The 21,550-nt window shown below is 63.0% G+C and overlaps 3 protein-coding genes across 3 annotated transcripts; 1 reads left to right on the forward strand and 2 right to left on the reverse strand.

Moving 5' to 3' along the window:
• Nucleotides 1-297: 297 nt before the first annotated feature.
• CDK5R2 (cyclin dependent kinase 5 regulatory subunit 2) lies at nt 298-2,410 on the forward strand. The gene has a single exon (XM_069781159.1). It carries the CDS (start codon nt 479-481, stop codon nt 1,439-1,441), a length of 963 nt encoding a protein of 320 aa, XP_069637260.1. The 5' UTR covers nt 298-478; the 3' UTR covers nt 1,442-2,410.
• A 6,833-nt stretch (nt 2,411-9,243) lies between these two features.
• FEV (FEV transcription factor, ETS family member) lies at nt 9,244-14,626 on the reverse strand. The gene is made up of 3 exons (XM_069781160.1): nt 14,107-14,626; nt 13,035-13,109; nt 9,244-10,902 (listed from the first exon to the last, which is right to left on the reverse strand). Exons 1-3 carry the CDS (start codon nt 14,156-14,158, stop codon nt 10,391-10,393), a joined length of 639 nt encoding a protein of 212 aa, XP_069637261.1. The 5' UTR covers nt 14,159-14,626; the 3' UTR covers nt 9,244-10,390.
• Nucleotides 14,627-17,944: 3,318 nt separating this feature from the next.
• CRYBA2 (crystallin beta A2) lies at nt 17,945-21,016 on the reverse strand. Its single transcript, XM_069780506.1, has 4 exons — nt 20,595-21,016; nt 20,030-20,171; nt 18,833-18,975; nt 17,945-18,554 (listed from the first exon to the last, which is right to left on the reverse strand). The coding sequence occupies exons 1-4, from the start codon at nt 20,753-20,755 to the stop codon at nt 18,407-18,409; spliced, it is 594 nt and encodes a 197-aa protein (XP_069636607.1). The 5' UTR covers nt 20,756-21,016; the 3' UTR covers nt 17,945-18,406.
• Nucleotides 21,017-21,550: the final 534 nt, after the last annotated feature.

A 21,550-nucleotide genomic window follows, 5' to 3' on the forward strand; every position in this document is an offset into this window, starting at 1 on the left:
GACCCTTCCTGTGCCCCCTGTCCTCGGGGGTCCCCCCGCCGGGTCCTGCCGCCTCCCCACGTCCCTAACACAGAGGGCTGAAGGGCCGGGACAGCATCGCGGGCCCCAGCCCCCCAACCCGGCGGGAGCACCGGGCGAGACCCCCATCGGTGAAGGTCACGCCGGGGCGGCGGCCGCCCGACAGAGCCGAGCCGCGCCGCGCCGCGTCGCGCCGGGCTCCCCCCCACCCCCGCCGCCCACCGGGGAGGGGGCGGGCCGCACCGGGTGCCCGTGCGGCGGCGATTGGCTGGCGGCGGGGAGGCGGGGAGCGGCGGGGCCGCGGCTGGCTGCAGCGGCGGGCGCGGAGCCCAGAGCGGGCGCGGCGGAGCATCCTCGGGCACCGCGGCCCCGGTGCGGGCCGCCTCCCCCGCAGCCCCCGGCCTCCTATGGGCGGTGCCGGCGCCCCGGCCCCCGCACGCCCGTCCCGCTCGGCGTTAGCATGGGCACGGTGCTCTCCCTCTCCCCCGCCGCCTCCTCGGGCAAGGGCGGCGGCGGCGGGGGGCTGCTGGCCGAGAAGGTGCCGGGAAGGGTGCCGGGCAAGGGCGAGAGCCGGCTGAAGCGCCCCAGCGTGCTCATCTCGGCGCTCACCTGGAAGCGGCTGGTGGCCGCCTCGGCCAAGAAGAAGAAGAGCACCAAGAAGGTGACGCCGAAGCCCGGCGGCGGGGCCCCGGGGGGGGCCCCGGGCCAGCCCGACCCGCTGGTGGTGCAGCGCAACCGCGAGAACTTGCGCAAGTCGGTGGCGGGGTCGGCCGACGGCGCCAAGCAGGGCCCGCTGGCCGTGCCGGTGCCCACCGTGCCCTCGGCGCCGCAGGAGCTGCACCCGGGCTCCGGCGGGGGCAAGCCGCCGCCGCCACCGCCGCCGGCCGGCAGCCGCGCCCCGGGGTCCCCGCGCCGGGTGGTGGTGCAGGCGTCCACCGGCGAGCTGCTGCGCTGCTTGGGGGACTTCGTGTGCCGCCGCTGCTACCGGCTGAAGGAGCTGAGCCCCGGCGAGCTCATCTCCTGGTTCCGCAGCGTGGACCGCTCGCTGCTGCTGCAGGGCTGGCAGGACCAGGGCTTCATCACCCCCGCCAACCTGGTGTTCGTCTACCTGCTGTGCCGGGAAGCGCTGCGGGGCGAAGACATCGGGACCCAGGCCGAGCTGCAGGCCGCCTTCCTCACCTGCCTCTATCTCGCCTACTCCTACATGGGCAACGAGATCTCCTACCCGCTCAAGCCCTTCCTGGTGGAGGGTGACAAGGGGCGCTTCTGGGAGCGCTGCCTGGGCATCATCCAGCGCCTCAGCGCCAAGATGCTGCGAATCAACGCGGACCCGCACTACTTCACGCAACTCTTCCAGGACCTCAAGAGCGAGGGCGAGGGCGGAGATGGGTCCAAGCACTGGACGATCAGCCTGGACCGTTAGGGAGGTACCGGGCCCCCGGCGCCGGGGGCGGAAGGGGCTGCGCACCAGGGGGCGGGGGAGGCGAAGGACTGCCGGACCCCCCCACCCCCCCACCCCCCGCATCCTCCTCGCCTCCTCCTCGCCTTCCCCCCTCCCCGGCCGCCAGCTCCACGGAGACGCTGCCTGGACCCTCCCTGCTCCGGATCCGGCCGCTCCCCGCCCCCCCTTCCTACCCCAGCTGGGGGCTGCGCTCCGCGACACCGAGACGGCGAAGACCGGAGGGGGGGGGGGGGTTGTCTCTGTGTGCGTGTGTCCCTCCCGCCTGCGCGATGGGGAGGGGGGAGGCTGCCGAGGAGCGGAGGCTCCTGGATACGTTTTCTCTAGAAGAAAGGGGAAGAAAATGGAACTGGGGATCCGGGGCAAGAGGGTCCGGGGGAGGGGTGGGGGGGTGGATGTCTCCTGGGTGCTGCGGGGGCCTCGGGCAGACGGTGCATGTGAACGAGCCCCCCGCGGGCAGAGCCGGGCTCCGCGCCGCCGGCCCCGGAGCTGTCCGCGGTGCTGGAGCCGCCGCGGCTGAGCAGACAAAGGCGGGGCGGGGGGGCAAGGCCAGGGGGGCCGCGGGCTTTCATGTCGTGGGCGCTGTCTCACCCCCGCCCTCCCCCCGCGTGGGCGATGCGCCCCCCGCCGGGGCATGGGCGACGCTGCTCCTCACCCCGCGGGAGCCGCCCACTTGCCCCTTTGTTCGAGCCGCTGGGGGGGGGGGCACACCCCCCCCCCTTCCCGCGGGTAAACCTTCCCCCCTCCCCCCCGATGTGTCCCCCGAAACAGGGTCCCGGTGGGGTGATGCCCACCCCCCCACCTTAGCTTGCTGTGGGGGAAGGGGTCTGTGCCAGAGGAGGCCTAGGGAGCCCAGGGGGAGGGGGCCTGCTATGGGGGGGGGTCTCCTCTCCTCTTGCTTTGCTTCACTAGAGAATAAAGAGGTGGCCTGGACAGGCCTGGTGGTGGCTCCCTGGACTTGCTGGGCTGTGGGGTGCAAGGGGAATTGGGGGGGCACCCCAAGCTCCCAGTCATGCCCCCTCTCCTCCCCAAGAGGGATGGGGGTTGGGGCTGGTTCTCAGAGGGGGTTTTACTCCCTGGTATGAGTTGGGGGTCAGAATTTCACCCCTGTTTATTGTGCCCAAGGCCAGTCCTGGTCCACCCAACTGCCCCTTGGCTTCCTGTGAGCTCTCCTGGCCTCCTCCATTCCAGATGGAAATGCTTGATGCCTGTCTGCTGCACTGAATTTAACCAGGATCCCACAGCCCATGTCACCTCCATTTTTTTTTTCCCCTGCCTAAAGGTACCACCCCTCACCTCCTTCCTCCCTATCTCTGCTCTGCAGGGCCAGGCTCCCTTCCCTGCCAGCAGCAGGCTGTGGGAGCTGTGTTGCTAGCCCGGTTACCAGCCCTGTGCTTCTGCAGACCCCCAGGGAGAGGGGCAGAGAAGGGGAAGGCTTTGCCTTTCTCATAGCTGGTTGCTATGCTTCAGGCTTCTGAATTTGCTGGGGCTTTTTTAGCAGGATCCACAGTACACACTCTCTGGTTGGGATCTGCATCCAGTGCTTCCCAGTCCCTCTGAGCCCAGTGCTTGGGCTCTCCTCAGCCAGGAAGAGCTGTGCTGGCTCTGCAGGTCATGGAGGGTAAGCTGGATTCTCTCTACCTTTGTGTGCATCAGCAGAGCTGCTAATTAGGCCCAATCTGGCTCATTCAGGCAAAGCTGTGCCGCCAGGAAGACAGCACAGATGTCCCTGTGACGAGGGCTGACCTGGCAGGGTGCTGTGCAAGGCTTTTCTGTGGCTGCGTAAACCCACCGAGACCTGTGCTGCTCCTCTCCTCCCTGTCCCTAATGGGTGCTCCTGTCTGTGCCTTTAGATTGACATTCATGTGACCTTGTGGTGAGCTGTCTGGGCCAAAGCATACTCACGACCCACCCCAAATTTGGCCATATCCACATCTTGTGCTGGGGAAGGTAGTAGTCCTTACTCTGGCTTAAACAGGGGTGGAATTGGACCCTTAGAGCTCCTATGGGGCTGCTGGGTGAGCCCTGACTCTCCCCTATCAGCATTTTGTGGAGAGGGAAACTGAGGCATGGTGACATGAAGCAGCATGCCACAAGCCAGCAAGAAGGGTCTGCAGCATCACAGGGTAACACCCAAGCCATTGGTACCAGTTGTCTTCACCCTGAGCCGGGGGAGGTTGTCTAGTGACCCCCTACCCCCAGCCATGGGGCTTTATAGAGTCTTGTCTCTAGAACTGAATAACCTGCCAGCACTGGTGGAGGTTTCCCATCCTGCAGATCCCCTTAGAGACACCCTCAGGGTCCTACCAGCCTCAAGCCTTTTAAAATGCTTCCAGCTGCAGCGAGGCCATGTCCTTCCCCTCCTCCCTTGTGTTTCATTGATTAAGAGTGCTAGGCCTCATTGGGGGATTTAGGAAGAGCTAATTGCAGACTGGTAATTGAAGACAGCTTGGAGTCTCTGGAAATGTCAAGGAATGAGAGACGAGCTTAGATGCTCCTGTGCATTTAAATATGCATCGTCGGCTCAGCCAGTGCCTTACTGATGGGAGAGATGTCTGGTTTTCCCTCCCCCAGAGGACCTTGTACAGCTGCTGGGGGGAGCAAGGCAGGGGGACTACTAACCTTACCTTGCCTGGGAGCCTCCTGCTCCCCCCAAGGCAAGGGGGGGGGGGACGGGGGGGACACAAGCAGGGGCGGGTACTGAGGGTGGGAATCCTCAGACAGGCTTGGGAGCTCAGCATTTTCCTCTCTCAAAAGCTGTGTACTTTAGCCTGCCAGACCCCTGTGCTGCTGTACAATGCCACAGGGGTCTGGGCTCAGGAGCCAGCTATGGGGCAGCAGTAGGGGGATGGAGAGATCTTGTTCCCAAACTTGTGATCCCTGCAGCCAGCTGGTGCTCTCTGAGGAGCCGTGAGGGGCTGAGATCTTCTCAGGAGGGGCTGGGAAGCCCCTCTTGCTGCCAGCTGCAGGGCCCAGCAGTGTCTGGTGTTGCAGAAATGGGGGATTCACATTGGGTTTGGGACTCAGAGGTAGAGCAGCAGGGCCAAGTCAGGGATCCATCACCACAGGGCCTTGGTGAAGAATCACAGCTCTTTCCTAGCTTGAAATTCCTCCAGCATCAACACTTCTCCTCTCTATGCCTCACAGTGGATGCTCCATCATGCCTCTACCCCATGTTGCAGCAGGGGGGGTGGGCACAACCTGCATGGTGCAGCCTGCAGTTGGTTCAGCCCCTCCTGCCACAGGGAGGTCTCTTCTCAGGCCATAGCATCCTTCTCTTGCTCCCTAAGGGTGTGTGGGGCTGCTGGAGGCACCAGGATACATAGTCACCTTTGAAAGGGGGGGTTCTGCCTGGAGACCATGGAGCAACAGCTCTGTGGGACTTCCCTTGCCCTGCTGCTCTGTCTGCAGAGCAAATTCCATGCACTGGATGTGCTGGCTGTGGCACTGGGACATGGAGGAGCAAAGGGCAGCTGGAGCAGCCAGCCTGGCAAGCCATGCCTTCTCCTGCTGGACAAACAGCGGGGAAGCTGTGCTCTTGCTATTAAGAGTTTGCAGCATCCCCCAGAGTGACTCGGAGCTACTCCGTGGGGACGAAACTGCTCCAGATGATGCAGACCCAGCGCCCACGTGGCTGGCACAGGACCTGCCTCAGCCCAGCTTTCTGCACAAGCCCTTCTCCTCCATTCGGCTGTGAGGATGATGGATAACATGTTCCTCAAGGCAGATGGAAGTGGGAGGTCTCTCTTCTGCCTCTGTGGGAGTTACTCGGACGCTGGCTCCATCACAGCTTCCTGCTGTTGCTGCTCTGCTGAATTGGGGATGACTTGTGGGTGCAGGTTTCCGGTCCCCTCACTGTTCCATGGCCCTTCGGTCACAGCTGCTGGTGGGTTGTCTAGGGGGGAAGATGTGGACAAAATGACCCAGGGAGATGGCAGCAAATGGCAGAGAAAGCATGAGGGGTCCTAGACTAAATTGGCTGATGAGATACTTGTACCCAGGGAGGGGCAGGACAGCTGCCTCAGGGTCTCAGCTGATGCGGGACGCATCCAGGCTGGGGTGGGAACCTGCAAGAGGCTTTGAGTTCTGCCTGTGCCCCGAGTAGCCCAGTGGCAGGCATGAGACTGAAGGAGGTGGGACAGCAGACAGTTTGGGCCCCCCCGGTAGCCAAAATGTGGCTTTGGCATTGCCTGGCTGGTGGGTATGGGACAGGATCACAGCTCTGTGCCAAGAACCTGGGACAGGTGGGGAAGGGGAACCAGATGCCTTGGAGCCCTGCTGCGATGGTTAATCCTTCTGCCATGGAGCCCAGCAGAGCGGAGGGAGGGCCAGGGCTGCCTAGGCTGGGGCATTACTTCCAGCCTGCTGATTGCTGAGCATGGAGGTTACACTGTTCTGTGTCCCCTGCCTGTCTCACGGTCCTGTGTCACCCCTGAGGACTAAGCTTCATGGGGGACAGCCAGGCAGCACCAAGCTGTAGCCCAGAGCAGTCATGGGGAGCCTGCCCCAGGGAGTGAGTGCCCCCTGGGCTGGACCGGGTGCCACTCCCTCATCAGAAGTCCTGCATTAGAGCGTAATCTGGCATTAGTGCATTAATCCAGTCCTCTCTGCTGCCCAGCCCCTGCCCTCAGCAGAGCCTGGCCCAAGGTCTCAGTGTACAGCCGGGCAGGAGCGGCACCAGGACACTCTCCCTGGCAGCCCTTGCCTCGGCACCAGCGAGGAGACGGCAGCAGGGGCAAGGTTTGGGGCTCCATCCAGAGCATCCTTGTGTCTGGGGAGGGCAGCGAGCAGGGAAGAAACCCAAAGTGCACAAAGCTCCTCCCAGGTGCATCCAGGACCTGGGGAAAGAGAAGTCCAGGCCAGGGGGGTTTATGGTGGCGGTACGGCCCCAGCCCCAAGCACGTTGGCAAGGGAGAAAGCAGCACCTTTTGGAAGCATCACAGTTGGTTCCTTGGAAGGGCTTCCAGAGGGGTGTTGGAGCCTGACTACCTGCACCTGTGGGCTCCGGCTCAGCGACACTGAGTCACGAAGCACGTTGCAGGGAGCCATGCCAAGGGATGGTGGTGTCTGGAGAGAGGATGTGAGTCAGCAGGTTGGGGGGGGGGGGTGGTGGTGAGCAGAGGAGCCAGCGCAGTGGGGGTGCGGAGAGGAGGAAATAGGTGGGAATTGGGAGAGGTGGAGGGGCAGCAGGGGTGGGCAGGGAGGCAGCCCCATGTTCCCTGGGGCAGACGTGACCTGGCTGTGCTGCAAAGGCTCTTCCCAGCGTGAGAAATTAAGCAAGTGGTGACGTGGCTCTGCTAAAATAGGAGAGGGGCTACTCCATCCCCTCTCTGATCCTTTACTGTGGGGCTGGGAGGCTTTGGGGGAGTTGGAGGAGTCCCCCACCATCCTGGCAAGAGGCTGAGGCCAGGACAGGGCTCAATCCTGCCCTCTTGCTGGCTAAGCAAAGACAGAGACAAAGATACTTTTTTTTTTTTTTTTAAAGTAGGAAAAAAACCATCTGCCTTTAATGAAAAGGCAGAAGAAGCTGCCAGGCCACGTGCTCTGCTCCTTCGCTCTTCCCAGCGCAGGCTGAGGCCTTTCGGGACCTCATTCCCCCATCTAACCCTGGGCAGGGCACCTGAGGACTCCCTGCAGGTAGGTCTGGAGCCCACGGGTGCACTGGGCCCATGCACCCTGCTGCCAGACACCTAGGACAGGCTCCCCACCCCGCTGGTGCACCCCAGTGCCAGGGATAGTGTGCCCCCATCAGCCCCCCGGGCTGGGCACCCCTGGTCAAGGGCAGGGACAATGCTCCGCCAGGAGCCATGCCGGGCTCGGCCCTGCTCACCCATTGGCAGGATTTTGCTGCAGTCTGCTCCAAGCTGTCGGTTTTGGTGACTGAAGAAAGTAGTGCTGCTGGCAGGCTGGGTCAGATGGGGCTCTGGGGATGGGGGAGGCTGGGTTGGGTGGAAGGTGATGCTCTGCCCTCAGCTCCGGTAAGCACAACATGGAGGGGGGGTGTCTGCTCCCAGTGGGCCCTGGGGATGGGAGCATCCCGAGTTGCCATGGTGACACTGGCTGCATCCTCAGGCAGACAAGAGCATCGCTGGTGTAGTCCTGCATCGGTGTCCCCCACCTTCCCTCCTGGCTGTCATCCCAGGGGAGTGCAGGGCTGGTTCCCAGCTTTTGGGGTGGCACTTTGGGGTCAGAGCAGGGGGACTGTGCCAGTAAGCTCAGCCAGAGCAAAGCAAAACCTCAGCTGCAGCCTGTTGCATGGAGGGTGTGTGGTGGTCCTCCCTCTCACAGAAAAGTAACTCCTCTCCTTCTGCAGCATGTCTGGCCTCTGAACCAGTAGGGACCTGGATTGCAGAGCTGAGAATGAGGAGGGAACTGGGCTCACCTGGGCTTCCCTGGTGCAGGCACTGGCAGAGGGACAGGAGGGATAGGAGCAGGATGGCGGTGGGGGGAGCTACTAGCGATCCACATCCCTTAATCTGTGTCCTGCCCTGCGTCATGCAGTTACCTAAGCCCCAAAGCAGGCTGCCCTGGCAGGGGCACAGCTCCCTGCCCCAGCTCTGAGGGAGCCAGCTGTGGCCAGCCCCCCATTTTGCTCTTGCAAGGCCAAGCTTGGGGGGGGGTGTGGGGTGTGGTATCTCCAGCCTGAGTGCTGGTTGCATGGGGGTAACTGCTCCATTTCCCCCCACTTCACCCTCTGCCATCCTTGGGGACCAGGCTGTGCAATGCTGAGGGACCCCCGCTGGGAGGGACGCCCTCAATCCCTGCAGCTCCTTTCTCATACTTGGGCTCCCTGCTGGCAGCATCAGACCCCCCCCACACCCTGTAGCCTGAGCCATCCCCAGAGGAGACACTGACATCAGATCCCCCTCCCTTAAGCTGATTAGGGCAGTGAGGATGTGTCTGAGCAGATGCCGTGAAGGCCATGAGAGTGACCAGACCCTGGAGGGACACAGAGGGGGCAGCATGCAGCGCCCACATCTGGGGACTGCTTTAACCTGGGGGGCACAGGGAGAGGGCTGGGGGCTGACCACCCCCTCCATGGGCTGGGTAATTGCATGGCACGCCCCTATACAGCCAGTCTGATCCCTGCTATAAGCCTGGCCCCAAGCCCTGGCACTGTGGACCTCCGATGGGGGTGGGATGGGGAGCACAGCCCCAGGGAGGGGGGCAGGCAGAAGGCAGCCCTTGAGCCCACACCAGCCACCACGGACACCAGTGGATCCTTGGGCATGTTCCTGAAGCTGGGCAAGCAGTGCTTCCCTGCTCACCCCTGCATCTATGTCACATGTGAGCCTAGCCCCACGGCTTGGAACCTCCCCGCTCCTGGCACAGTGCAGCCCAGCAGGGACATCTGGGCTGTGCCGGGCCCAGTGCATTGCCCCGAGTTGGTTGCACAGAGCTCTGTGGGTCATGAGAGATCTGGCTCCTGGCATCCCAAATTCCCCTGGATGATGGCAGGGTGGCAGATATCCTGCCAGGCCAACTGCGTCTCCTCCTTGCCTCCAGCTGCCACATCCCCTTGCCAGCCTGGGAACAGGGTATGTGGCTTCACTGGAGGGGTGTCTCAAGAAGCCCAGGGGTTTCCAGCTCTGCCCTGTCTCTTGGGGGCTGTAAGAGCCAGAGGTGATGCCTGGAGAAAAGGTGATGCAGCAGGGTGGCCACATCCTCCCCACCCCAACCCTGCAGGTGCTCTGACTCAGACAGGAGAGGATTTGCTGGGTGGTTTCCCTTCTCGCCAGCTCCCTGCAGACATGAGAGGACACAGGTCACAGCACCTCTCTGTTTTATTGAAGACCAATCCCTCCCCCCAGCCAGCGCAGAGCCCAGCATGCCCATCTTCTGCATCCACTGGGCCAAAGTCCTGCTCCGGAGGATGGGGGCACCTCCTTGGACACAGGGGCAGGGACCCAGGGCTCCCCCTCTGTGCCCAGGGCTCCCAGCCCTGCTGTCATCCCTTTCCCTGTTCCACCTCCAACCCAGCCTTGTTCCTGGGGATGTCCCCAGCCATGGAGGGTGTCCCACCAAGTCCTGCATGTGAGGGGCTAAAGCCACAGTAAAACTGAAGCATTAAACTTCGAAGTAATCAGCAGGACATGGGCTCATGTGCAGGGCTTCAGGGACCATCCCACTCTGTGGCATGGTCCTTGGGTACTGGAGAGAGGGCAGAGTTGCAGGGGCCAGGCTCTGCTGCCTCCAGGCTCTGGCCTTGCCCTGAGGGCTGGCAGTGCCCCTCACACCTGCCCCTGGCACCTCCAACAGCAAAGCCCTGCCCTGGGCAGGAGTTAACCCATGAAGGCCATCTGCTCTCCAGACCAAGGCTTCTCCTGAGGTCTGGAGGAAGCCACCATTGGCAGGAGGTGTAGGAGGGATGGAGGAAAGGAAGGCTTTGGAGGCAAAGGTGGGGAACCAAGGAGTAGCAAGGAGAGTCCCCTTTCCCTGCCCCTGCCCAGTGGGACCCTCACCCATGGACACAGCTGCCCTGGGGCCCCAGCTCCTGATTCCTCTCTGCAGAGAGAGGGGAGGGCAGGCACAGGCTGGGGGCAGAGTTAAGGATGTTCATGGGGTGGGCAGCATGTTGCAAAGGAAAGGGGGGCATGGTCCCTGCCAGGAGGAGAGCCCATGGTTTTTCCTTCCATTCACACCCTGCTTTAGGTATCCACATCTGTTCCCAGGATCATGGATCCCTCCTCACCCTAAACTTAGATGGCGTCTCCCCTCCAGCCACCCACATCAGGAAACCAACCCAGCTACCCTGCAAGCACCCCTCACCCCCCCACGCAACTCTCCAAATCTAAAAGGGGGCAACTGAGAGCAGGGCATGATCCCACCCACCCATCCCTCCCTGCTGAGCTCCCTAGCTCCACAGCCCCATGCTGCTGGGGATGGAGAGGTCCGCCTGGCGCGGCCGAGCCTCTAATGGTAATGGTTATTCATGTTGTTGAGGTGGGAGGCTGCCATGGCACTGAACGGGGCAGAGGGCTGGAGCCCGTGCCCGGGGTAGAGGGATGGGCTGGAGCCAGGCCAGTAGGAGAAGCCAGCCGGCGTCACCCCCGAGGTCATGAGGTTGAGTTTGGAGATGCCCGAGAAGGGCAGCGGGGCCAGGTTGCCCTGAAATTTGTAGAGGGTGTGATCGGGGGCGGACGGCTGGCACACCTGCGCCAGCCCGTGGAAGTCGAACTTGTAGGCGTAACGCTTGCCGTGGACCTTGGTCATGATGTTCTTATCATAGTAGTAGCGCAGTGCCCGGCTCAGCTTGTCGTAATTCATGTTGGGTTTGCTCTTCCGCTCGCCCCAGCGCCGTGCCACCTCATCGGGGTCGATCAGCTTGAACTCCCCGTTTGTGCCTTCCCAGGCGATGCAGTTCAGGTTGGCCCGGTCGGAGAGCAGCTCCAGCAGGAACTGCCACAGCTGGATCTGCCCGCTGCCTGCAAGGCCGGGCCCCAGAGAGGTTAAAGCTCCTTTTCAGGGCACAAGGAGCGAGGCAGGATGCACCCCAGTCTTCTCAACCCTCTGCTATGTTGCCCCCTCCCACACCCAGGTATCAGATGCACCTCACTGCATCTTCCCTGCTCTAGAGACACAGAAGATGGTAATGAGGGCTTGTCTCCTTTGCAGCATCCCTACCCAATCCTGGCCCCCAAGCAAGAGGAGGAGAGGAAGCCCCTGTACATCTGGACAGGGGTAGGAATGCTCAGAGGTCAATGCAGGCTGCAGTGGGTCTGGATCCAGGGTCCCCATGTCCCTCCCACCCTAATTCATACCCCACTGAAGATGAATACCTGCTCATTTGCTTTGGCGTGAGGTTCTGGCCTGGTTCTTTCATCTGCAACCCCAAGAAGGAGGTATCTTGGCAGTACCCAGATCCATCCCAGCACCAATATTCCCCACTGCCACCTCTGCTTCAAACTGGGCTAGAGACACAGCACAGCCCTTGCCCATCTCTAGGGGCACTGTGCCCTGCAAGGATGTCTCCGTGGTGAGCTGAAGTCAGGGTGCAACACTGCTCTGACCTGCACCCCTGGTGGGTGCAGGCAGGTATAGGGGAAGAGAGACCACAACAGGGCAGGACCTGCTGTGGCTTTGAATCAGGCACCAATGTTCCTTATTTCCAGAGGAAAACTGTCCTCTCTGAGCCATGGCCATTGCCCCCACAGCTTGCACCCTTGGTGTGTGCCCAAGATGCCTCTGTGCCAGGCTGTGCACACACAGGAGCCTGACACACCTGGACATGCTTTTCTGCCACTATTTTTTTCTAAAGGTGCTTGGATCCCATATAGAGGTTTAGCACCCACGACCCCTGCAGCAGGCAGTCCCACACCTCAGCTACATTTCCCACAAAGAATCACCTTGTCCCGCTTGCTTTGCACCAACCTATTTTATCTGGTGCCCCCCAATTCTTGCTCTGGACGAAGCAAGGAAGAGCCATGCCCAATCTGTCCCCATTCCACCGAACCCTGCTCAGACATCCTGATCCAGGCAGATGAGCCCAGATCTTTTCAAGGTGTTGTATTTCCAAATCCCCCATCCTGGGACTGAGGTGGGGGATCTCCCCTCCCTAAGGTACAGCCACAGCCCTTACCTCTTCTCCATCCCTGCAGCCCCCCGCCCCGGGCTCCTGCTATCCCCCACCCACAGGGTGCCCCACCTGCAAGGACGGCAGGGAGGTGATGGGGGTGCAGCTGGTTGGGGTATGCTGCAGCACCCAGCAGCTCCCCGAGGAAACCTCCAGGGATCCAAAAAGGTCCTTCTCACCACAGCGCAGTGCACCGAGTATGGCTGGGGCAGAGTCCTCAGCGCAGAGGTGGAAGGGCCCCACCCTAGTCCCAGCTTTGCCCACCCCCCCATCCCTAAACCAGGGCTCCCCTTTTCCCACTCAGAGCGCGCCCTGGCCCTTGACTCCTTGCCAGACAGGCAAGCTACATGGCCCAAACGCCACAACGCTGGCCCCATAGCCGCCTGAGAACCAGTGCTGCTGCACTCCCCTCCAGGCTGCTCCCTGGCCAGCCCTTGACTGATCCCCGGCTCCCCGGGATGGTTTTCCCCGGACGGATGGCTCCTGCTCCCCGGGATCCATCATCTCCTAGCCGACCCATGCCCTCCCGAGCCCCAGCCCTTCGCTGGCAGCTCTCCCCCGGCTGGTATCTCACCTCATCCCCCCGCTCCCAACCACGGGGCCCCCGAGCCCGGATTGGACCCCCCAGTTCCCGGGCTGGCTGGCAGCTCCCTCCCCGTCGGGTGTCCTCGGAGCACCGGGGGGAACCGGAGCTGGGACCCCGCCGCTGCCCAGCCCCTACGGGGCTACGGGGACGGAGGGTCCCGGCCGTCGGGGCTCGGCCGCTCTCCCGGTGGGTTTTAGCGGCGGGATGCTCCCAGCCCGAGCCGCCCGCAGCAGCAGTGAGCGGGGCTCCGCGGCGGCCGTGTCCTGCGTGGGCAGTGCCCGGCACACGGACGGGAAGGGGTCCCCGATGGCTGCGGGGCGGGGAAGGATGCTTGTGCCCCGGGGGGTCCCCGCTCCGGAGCGGGGCCGGTCCAGGGGAAGGGGCAGCGGTGCTCTTACCTTTCTGCACGCCGGGGCTGAGAGACCCCCACGCCTGGCTCTTCCCGTCTTTGAACAAAGTTTCCCCGACTGGATCTGGGGAGGGAAAAAGGGGCGCGGGTGGGGGTGGAGGGGGGGCTGGAGCCAGGCGGGACCGCGACCCCCCGGCGCCCACCCGCGGGCAGCCTCCCCGCAGCCCCCGGCCGCTCCCCCTCGCCTGCCCCGCCGCCGCGGCGAAGCCAGGAAACGCGTCCAGGAAAAAGGAAATCCGATTTCCGACCGAGCCGGGGAAGCTTTTAAATAGGAATAGAAAATCCCGCGGGCTGGGGTAGGGAGGAGAGAGGGACAGAGGGAGAGAGCTGCGGGGCAGGGGGGAGAGGGAGAGGAGGCGGGTGGGGTGGAAGGATGGGTGGCAGGAGCGGCGAGTGGAAGGAAGGACGAGTGTTGGTGTTTGGAGAACAGATGGCTGGGGAAAGGCGAGAGGGATGGAGAGGTGGATGGAAGGAAGGAAGGAGAGATGGGTGGATGGACGGAAGGACAGAAGGGAGGATGGGTGGATAGATGGAGGGAAGGGTAAGAAAGAGAGAAGGAAGGGCGAGAGGTGGAAGGATGGAAGGAAGGGCAGGTAATGGGTAAGACGGTGGAAGAATGGGCTGATGGAAGGGTCAGAGAGTAGATGGAAGGGATGGCTGGTAGCGGGGACAGAGAGAGGGACGGAGGGACAAGTGGGTGGCACGGAAGGATGGATGGAAGCACCGGGGAAGGGTGGGTGGGTGGGTGGAAGGATGGGTTGGAAGGACAGAAGGGTGGAAGGACAGGGGGACGGTGGGCGGATGGAGGATGGAAGGGAGGACGGGTGTGCGGGCGTGGAAGGCTGTGAGGACGGCTGGAAGGAAGAAGCAAGGGATGGTTGGAGGGCTGGAAGGCAGGAAGGGAGGACGAGCGGAGGGAGAGGGGAAGGCAGGGTGGGCTCTGGAGGGAGACGGGACAGAGAAGGGCCCCGGGGCAGCGGCGGGGCAGGGCGGGCGGGGGCCGGGTGCTGTGCGGTGCACGGCGCTGCGGCGGGGCAGCGGCCGGGGGGGTCCGCCCGTACCTGGCAGGTACATGTTGAGCAGCAGTGGCACCGCTCCGGCGCCGTGTCTCATGGCAGCTGTGGGGGCGGCCCGCGGGCTGCATGTTTTAATATTCCTGCCCCTATTATTATTATTATTATTCCACTTTATCAGGGAGCAGCTGATGGCGAATAAATGGCAGCGGGACGGGCAGGGGACGGGCAGGGGCCGGGAGAGGCGGGGGTGGGGGGGGAGTTTCCAGGCAACTCGCAGGGGCTCGGGGCCCCGGCTCCAGCAATTTCCTCCGCTGTAATTAAAGCGGGCGCTGCCCCCCCCCTTCACCCCCTCCCCTCCCCGCTATCGGGCCCGCATCAGACTTTAATCACGGCCGCGGGTTTCTATGGAGAGCAGCTCGGGCCGCTTCCTGCCTCTTCCGCCTCCTTAACTCTTCGCAAACACGGCGCTGCCATCCCAGCTGGGAGCGGGGCTCGGACACTGCCTGGAGACCGCCCGGGCCCGGCCTCCCACCACCACCCCCCCCGGCGGGCACGGCGGTCCCCACGCTGCATCCCACCGCACGGCATCGGCATCGTCCCACCCGCCTCCGGCCCTCCGAGCCACCCACGCTGCCGGCCGTGGGGCTCCGTGCCTGCCCTTTCCCCAGTTCCGGGGTCCTCGGCACAGTCCTGGGGTCCCCCTGCAGCTCCCAGAGACCACCCAACTGGAGTGGGTCGGTTGGGTCCCCACCATGTCCCTCCAGTTCCAGGACACCGGTGATGGGATCTCTTTGCAGTGCCCAGAGCTCTGGGCTGGGTAAGTGCATCTCCAGCGGCTGGTGGCACCAGGATATACCACAGCTCTGCCACCCCCCTGGCTTCTCCATGCCCTTCTGGACAGTCCCTACCTTGGGGAGGGTTAAGCCTGTGACCATTCTGGGGTCCCCAGCCCTGTCCCGATCTCTTGCCCAACTTTATTAGGGCCTGTAGAAGCTGGGTGACCCCCAACACCCACCCAAACATGCATAACCCCATTTCCACCAGCCTGTCCTGGGCAGTCCTGGGTGTTGTGAAGACAGAAGGGTGATTGGGGGAGAAATCTGTAACAGGGAAAGGGTCTGGGGTGATCTCCTCTCCCAAAAGGCACATCTGGCCAGGTTTTTCCCCATCACCCATGGCTCCAGCTGCTACATGCAGCTGTGGGGTGATGGCAGAGGTTCAGCTCTTGTCTGGGGGTACAGAACCATCGAAGATCGATGTCCCCCTGGCCAAGAGCCGACACTCTGCCGTCACCCCACAGCTTGAGGCAACCAGGCAGTGTGCCAGCAGCAGGCACTAACTCTGCTCCATGAGTCCAATGCCATACAGCCAAGTTGCCCATCAGCCCATGACCTCTCCTGCGGTGTTTCATTGATGTCTAGTAAAAGGATGAGCTCTCACGCCAGACTTAGCCGAATTTCTTGAAAGTGGTCATCGTGAGACATGAATCCAATGGAAATCAAGATACAGTTGTGTCAGACCCATGGGTATTATTTATACCGCAGCTGAAATGTGTTCTGCGTAAGAAGAAGCCACAGTGCACAGGTAGCAACACTCAGCCAGTGTGCCTCGGGGTGCCACAGCCCAACGCGGCTGGTGGCTACTCCTGGGTGGGGGTGTGCAAAGGGTTTAGGAAACAGAGGGTCCATAAGTGCTTCATCGGGGGACAGAGAGCAGATGCTGGTGGGGAGGGACAGGAGCATAGCCCACAGTACTCCCCCACCAGTTCCCCACCAATCCTGTTTGGATATAACAACCCTTAAAAAATTTTCTCTTCCCCCAGCTTGTCCCCTGAGGTCCCCACAGCAGAATGCCCCAGCTCTGTACAGCCCAACAGCCCAGGCTGCTCCCCCCATCCCTCTCCTCCTCAGCCCCTCAAGTGCAGATCTCGCAGCAGCGGCTCCGCAGCCTCCCAGACTTGCTTTCGCTGCCTGAGTCACTGGAACAAACCGCAGGCAACGGAAAACAAGCCCCAGAGACAGCGGGGTGAGGTGGGGAGGGGGCCAGGCCCACCAAGCTCCTGTCTGCCAGCAGCCCCAGTGACCAGGATCCTGCCCTAGCAAACCTGCATGGCAGAAGGCATGGGGTATGGGGGGGGTCTGGACTGAGGGCTCCTGCGTCAGCCCAGAGTGGGGGGAGCAGTTTGGGATCAGCCTGAGAAGCAGGATTAGGGCTGTGGGAGCTGGAGATGGGGGGCTGTGGGTGGCACAGGGGGTGGATACTCCAGGGTCCCTGGGAAAGCCAGTGGGTGGGGGGGCTTACAGTGGGGTGTGAGGGCACTGGTGGCTTTGGGTGACCTGGGGGCTGAGGGGTGCAGAGGGGCAGGGAGTGTGGAGTCCCAGGGGCTGGAGAGCCCTGTGCCCATGGGGAACTTTGGGCACCCGAGAGATGTGCCCCAGGTTCATGGGGAATCTGGGACATGGTGGTGCTGGGGCAGACCCACAGGATGTGGGGGGCAGGGTACATAAGGAATCCAGGGAACAGGGCTCCAGGTCCACGGAGGAGCCAGGGGATGGGGCTTCGGGTCCGCGGGCAATCTGAGAGGTGAGGGTTCAGCTCTGCGGGGCTCCAGGGGACGGGCCCGCACACTTGGAGCACCCAGCTGGCAGCAGCAGAAGGTCCCCCTGGCTGCAAGCAGGCAGTTTGCTCCCCTCTCCCCAGCCCAGTGCTGCCACCCCCACCCAGGACAGAGCAATAAAGACCCCACATTTTACCATGACCCCCACAGCTTCCCCCCCCATTGCAGGCCTATGCGCAGGTGCCCGGGACAACTTCACCTGTGAGCCGACGGTGGCGTGGAGCAGAGCCGAGCTGACGTGGCCTTGGGCTGGCTGCAGCCTGGCCGGGTGTGCAGGAATGTGTTTGTGCAGGGGGAGAGGCTGGCTGCCGTGGGGCCGTGGCGGGGTGGGGCCAGCAGGGACATGGAAGGGACAGGGGAGGGCTGGGGGGCACCCCGCAGCGGGGACGCCCTGCGGGATGGGGATGCACAAGGTGCTGGGGCTTTTGCATGGCACACGTTGGGGTGCAAGGGGAGAGGGAGCGGGGACGTGCAGGGTGTGCATGGGCATGCCGGTGTTCATGCTGCTGCGCAAGCTCATGCGTGCAGTACACGCACTCACACACACGCCAGGGCTGGGGGTCTCTGTGCAGCCCTAGATGCAGGGCGTGCACACGCCAACCCTCAGCCCAGTACTTCCCAGTCTCCCAGCACCCATCTGGAGCACCCACAGCCCTAAGGTCAGGCGTGCTTTTAGCAGGGTGGGCATCTGGGGACCCAGGCATCCAAGCCACCCAGCACTGTTCCACCATCCTGCAGCTTTAGAGGGGTTGTTCTGGGTGCAGGGAGCAACTCGGAATGGGAGCCCTGCGCCCCAGGAGGGCTTGGGGTGCTGGAGCAGGATGGAAGAGGAGGAGGAGGCTGGGAAAGGGTGCTGGAAGAGGAGGAGGAGGCTGGGTGGGGTTCCCGGTGTGCCCCAGCCAGAGCTGGAGCCGGATGCTGGCACGGATGTGGGATGTGCTGGCGTGGCCAGGCTGGGTGTGTGGGGACCCGGACCCTAAGGGTGCTGGGAGCAGTGAGCTGAGTCCCCTGCCAGTTGTGGGACACTGCCCCGAGGATCTCCTGCCCCTGTCCCCTGCACCCCCACACAACCCCTGTATGGTCCCTCTATAAGCCAGTGCCCCCAACCCTGCCCCAGCTGTGGCCATGCCATCTGTAGCAGTCCTCCCCCAGATGACCCCAATGCTCCTCCTCCTCCCCAGGCCCACAGCAGGCAGGGACCCCCCTCTCTCTTCCAAACTGGGGTGCAGAGAGAAGGGACCTCATGTTCACAGGTTTTGTAGCAATCATTTTCCCTGGGAGGAGGACCCAGGGCACAACCCCCCTGGACGATCCCTCCCAGCTCCAGTCCTTTCTTTGCCCAGTAAGGCCAGTAAGTTCCCAGTAAGTTCCCATTTCCCCAGCCAGAGCATCATGGGGGTGGGAACCAGTCTGCATCCCCTCTACTCACTATGCATGGACCAGAGGTGGGGTACAGAGAGCTCAGCCCGGGGTGGAGGTGGCCACACATCCAAAACCGCCTGGGGAAGGGGAAGCCCCTTCCAACTGCTGAGAGCTGGGGGGGAAGCAGGACTGGGGCAGGCACCCTGCCTCCCACCCCACAGGGAGTCCCCCAGGCCTGGCAGCCCCCCGAGGAGCAGAGCAGAGGCAGGAGCACCCTTTTTTTTGACAAATGCCTTTATTTGCTACCAGATAGAGGTCTATTGCACAGCAGCCTGGAGGCTGAGGGGCATGCGGCCCTGCCCCTGCTCAGTGCTGGACGCGGCGGATGGATTGGATCTGGTTGGTGTGGGCCTGGCTGCTGTATTCATTGTACTTCTTGAACTCGCCGTTCTGTCTGTCCCGCTCCAGCACGTACTGGTAGCCCCTGTATCCCGGGTACTGGTATGCCACCCACCTGCAGGCAGACCCCTGGCTCAGAGCCCTGGGCCAAATCCCCCCATCCCATCCCATCCCATCCCATCCCATCCCATCCCATCCCATCCCTCTGCTTGCCCTGGGAGGGGAGGGACAGAAAACACCCCGTGGCTTGGATTTTCAAGGGAAGAGAAGCAGACAGGCACCCATCCTTTTTGGGGTCCTCCTTCCCCATCCCTGGGACTATTCAGGAAGGAGGCATTCACTGAACCCCTGCTTTTGGCCCCCACCACACCCCTCCCTGCTGGCAAGACTCACGCTCCGGCGTTCACTTTGATGGATGCCACCTCCTTGTTGCCCCAGCCCATGGCCTGCAGCGAGGGGTAGTCGTCGCTCAGCTCAAACTTGTGCCCCTGGAAGTTCTCCGCCTCGTAGAGGATGACTTTGCTGTCATTGTGGTTCTGCGGAGAGAGCTGGGGGTCATCGGGGATGGGGTAGCTTGTGCAGGGATAGAGGATGTGGCATCAGGGAGACAAGCACCAAGGCACCGTGGGAGGCCTGGGACCATGCCCAGCTTTGGTGCAAGGCATGGGGATGTCTTTCAGCCTGGCACGCCCTCACTGGGACACCCCAAGGCTGCCCAGAGGATGCTGCTCTCATGTCCCTGTGGTCCCCATGCACAACTGCCGCTGAGGGTGACAGTGGCCACATCATCTGCACCCACATGGGCTCCTGCCCTCAGCATCCTTTTGCTCCCCAAGGCTGCAGGAGGGTTGCAGGGCAAGGCAGGCTGTTGAGAGTGGTCCCCCCGGCTCCGTGGGGCTTTGCTGGGTGCTGGACACCGAGGGGTTAATTGCTGGGACACTGAGCGATGCGGCACTGTCCCCCGTGCCCAGCCCCCACACGCATCTATCTGCACCGAGGAGCAGTCCTGCCAGCAAGGAGTGATCTTATCGCATCCCCTTTATTAAAGCCCAAGCATATCTGCCTGGTGATTATTAAAAGTTGGGGGGGGGACCCCGCTCGGAGGCGCAGACGTGCCGCTATTGCGAGCGCCAGTGTCTCTGCAGATGGAGCGATAGAGGCTGCATCTGCCTGGGCACGGCTCGGGTACCCCAGGCGGGAGGGGGATGAACCCTGCACCCCCAGCATCCCTGCGGATCTGCCAGCTCCCCTCTGCTCAGCCTGTCCCTGGGTATCTGGGGCTGGGGGACGAGGCCTGGGGACCCCAGCCTGGGAGGTGGCTCTCCAATGCCCAAAGCAGGAGGAGCTGGGATGGTGTTTTCAGGCTAAATTTTAGCCCTAAAGACCATGCCAGGATCCTTGCAGGGAGGCAGGAGCCAGTGGGTGCAGCCACCCCTCCACCTCACGGCACCTCCATACGCACTTCGCCCCTCCATCCCATGTCCCACGTAACCTGTCCTCCTGCCTGTCCCTTATTTCCCTCCATGCTGGGCTGCCTGGGGGAGGCTCTGCCTGCCCCGAACGCACCGCACTGGTGTCCCCGTAACTCACCGCGCACTTGACGGGCCGGAAGGAGAGGAGGTGCTCGGTCCGGTAGCCACTGTTCCCGCTCCAGGCCTCCCACCGGGGATAGTCACCCTTCTCCAGGATAAACTGCTGCCCCTGGTACTCAGGGTACTCGAAGCCCACCCAGCTGGAGGGGAGAGGAGGAAAGCCCTCAGGGGTGTGCAGTGCAGCCCCCAGGCTCAGCCCAGGGCTGGCTTCTCCCTCCTGTGCAGGGGATGGAGACATCCTGGCAGGGTGTGGGTCTGTCACAGAGGTCGGGGTCCTTGCTAGCAGCAAATGTCCCTTTTGAGAGTGGAACCCCTCTCCCCAGGGCCACACCGTTGCCTCCGACCCGTGCCTCGGCTCGGCAGGGTTTCCCTGCTTTGCAGACGGGGAAACTGAGGCACCATGCAAGGAGCACAAGGAGGGAGGTCGCACAATGAGGCTGTGTTGGAGCTGAGGAAGGACCCGGGTGTCCTGGCTCCCCAGCAGCTCCCAACAGTGCCCTGGGAGCAGCGGGTTTGCTGGAGCAGGGTGTGCCAAAGGGCCGCAGGGCTGGCGGGACACTTACGGGCCAGACTCCACCTTGATGGAGCGGATCTTGCGGAAGCCGCGCTCCATGATGCTGGGGCACTCCATGAGGAACTCGCAGCGCTTGCCCTGGAAGCTCTCCTCCTCCCACACTGTGATCTTGTACTGCCCCAGGGTGTCCATGGCTTCGCTGCTGGTCATGCGGGTCGCTTGGCTGCTGGCAGAGCCCCACGCATCACCCCGGGCAGGTGCCCGCCATCAGTCCCCAGCCACCCCGCTGCCTGCTACTGAGCCTGGAGTGCCAGTGGTGCTGCCCTCACATATCCTATGCCACTGTCCCCTCACCCTCCCAGGCTGTCACAGGGGCTGCTTCCCATTCCCTTTCCCTTGGCGCTAGGGGATCTCCGTCCAGTGACCCCCAAGTTGCAGGGGCACTTGCGATGCCCCATCTCTCCATGTGATGTACCCAGGGCTGCCTCATTTTCTCTGCTCCCAAGCTCCCTGCGATGACTCCTGGGGTCGGCTGGGTGCAGTGGCACTGTACCCAGTGCAGGGGGGTGGCAGCGGCCCCGACTCAGACACGGGTGCAGCCCTGGGGCAGAGCAGCCTGGCTCTTGCAAAGATGGGTGCCAGCCTCCCTCCTGCCCGCACAGGGTACCCCTGCTGTGCCACGCAGCACCCCACGGCTTGCCCTTCCCCAGAGTGTGCATTGGGTGGGAGGGCTTGGTGTGGGGGGGAGCAAAGGGAGCGTGGCAGCGCCTGTGCAGTGGGGGGGCTTGGAGGCTCACAGCCTGGTACTTACTTGGTCGGCAGGGCACAGAGGCGAAGGTGGCGGTGCCGGTGCCGGCTTTTCCCCTCGCCCTTTATAGGCGGGCACCGAAGTGCCGATGGTGCAGGCAGGCAGGGCGCTGTGTCAGCAGGCAGAGCATGGGGGGGGGAACAGGGTGCGCACCCACCCCAGACTCCGGCTGTCCATTCCAGTTAGGCAGTGTGGCG

This window comes from Haliaeetus albicilla, chromosome 4 (assembly GCF_947461875.1).
Source record: "Haliaeetus albicilla chromosome 4, bHalAlb1.1, whole genome shotgun sequence".
In the NCBI taxonomy this organism is placed as follows: domain Eukaryota; kingdom Metazoa; phylum Chordata; class Aves; order Accipitriformes; family Accipitridae; genus Haliaeetus; species Haliaeetus albicilla.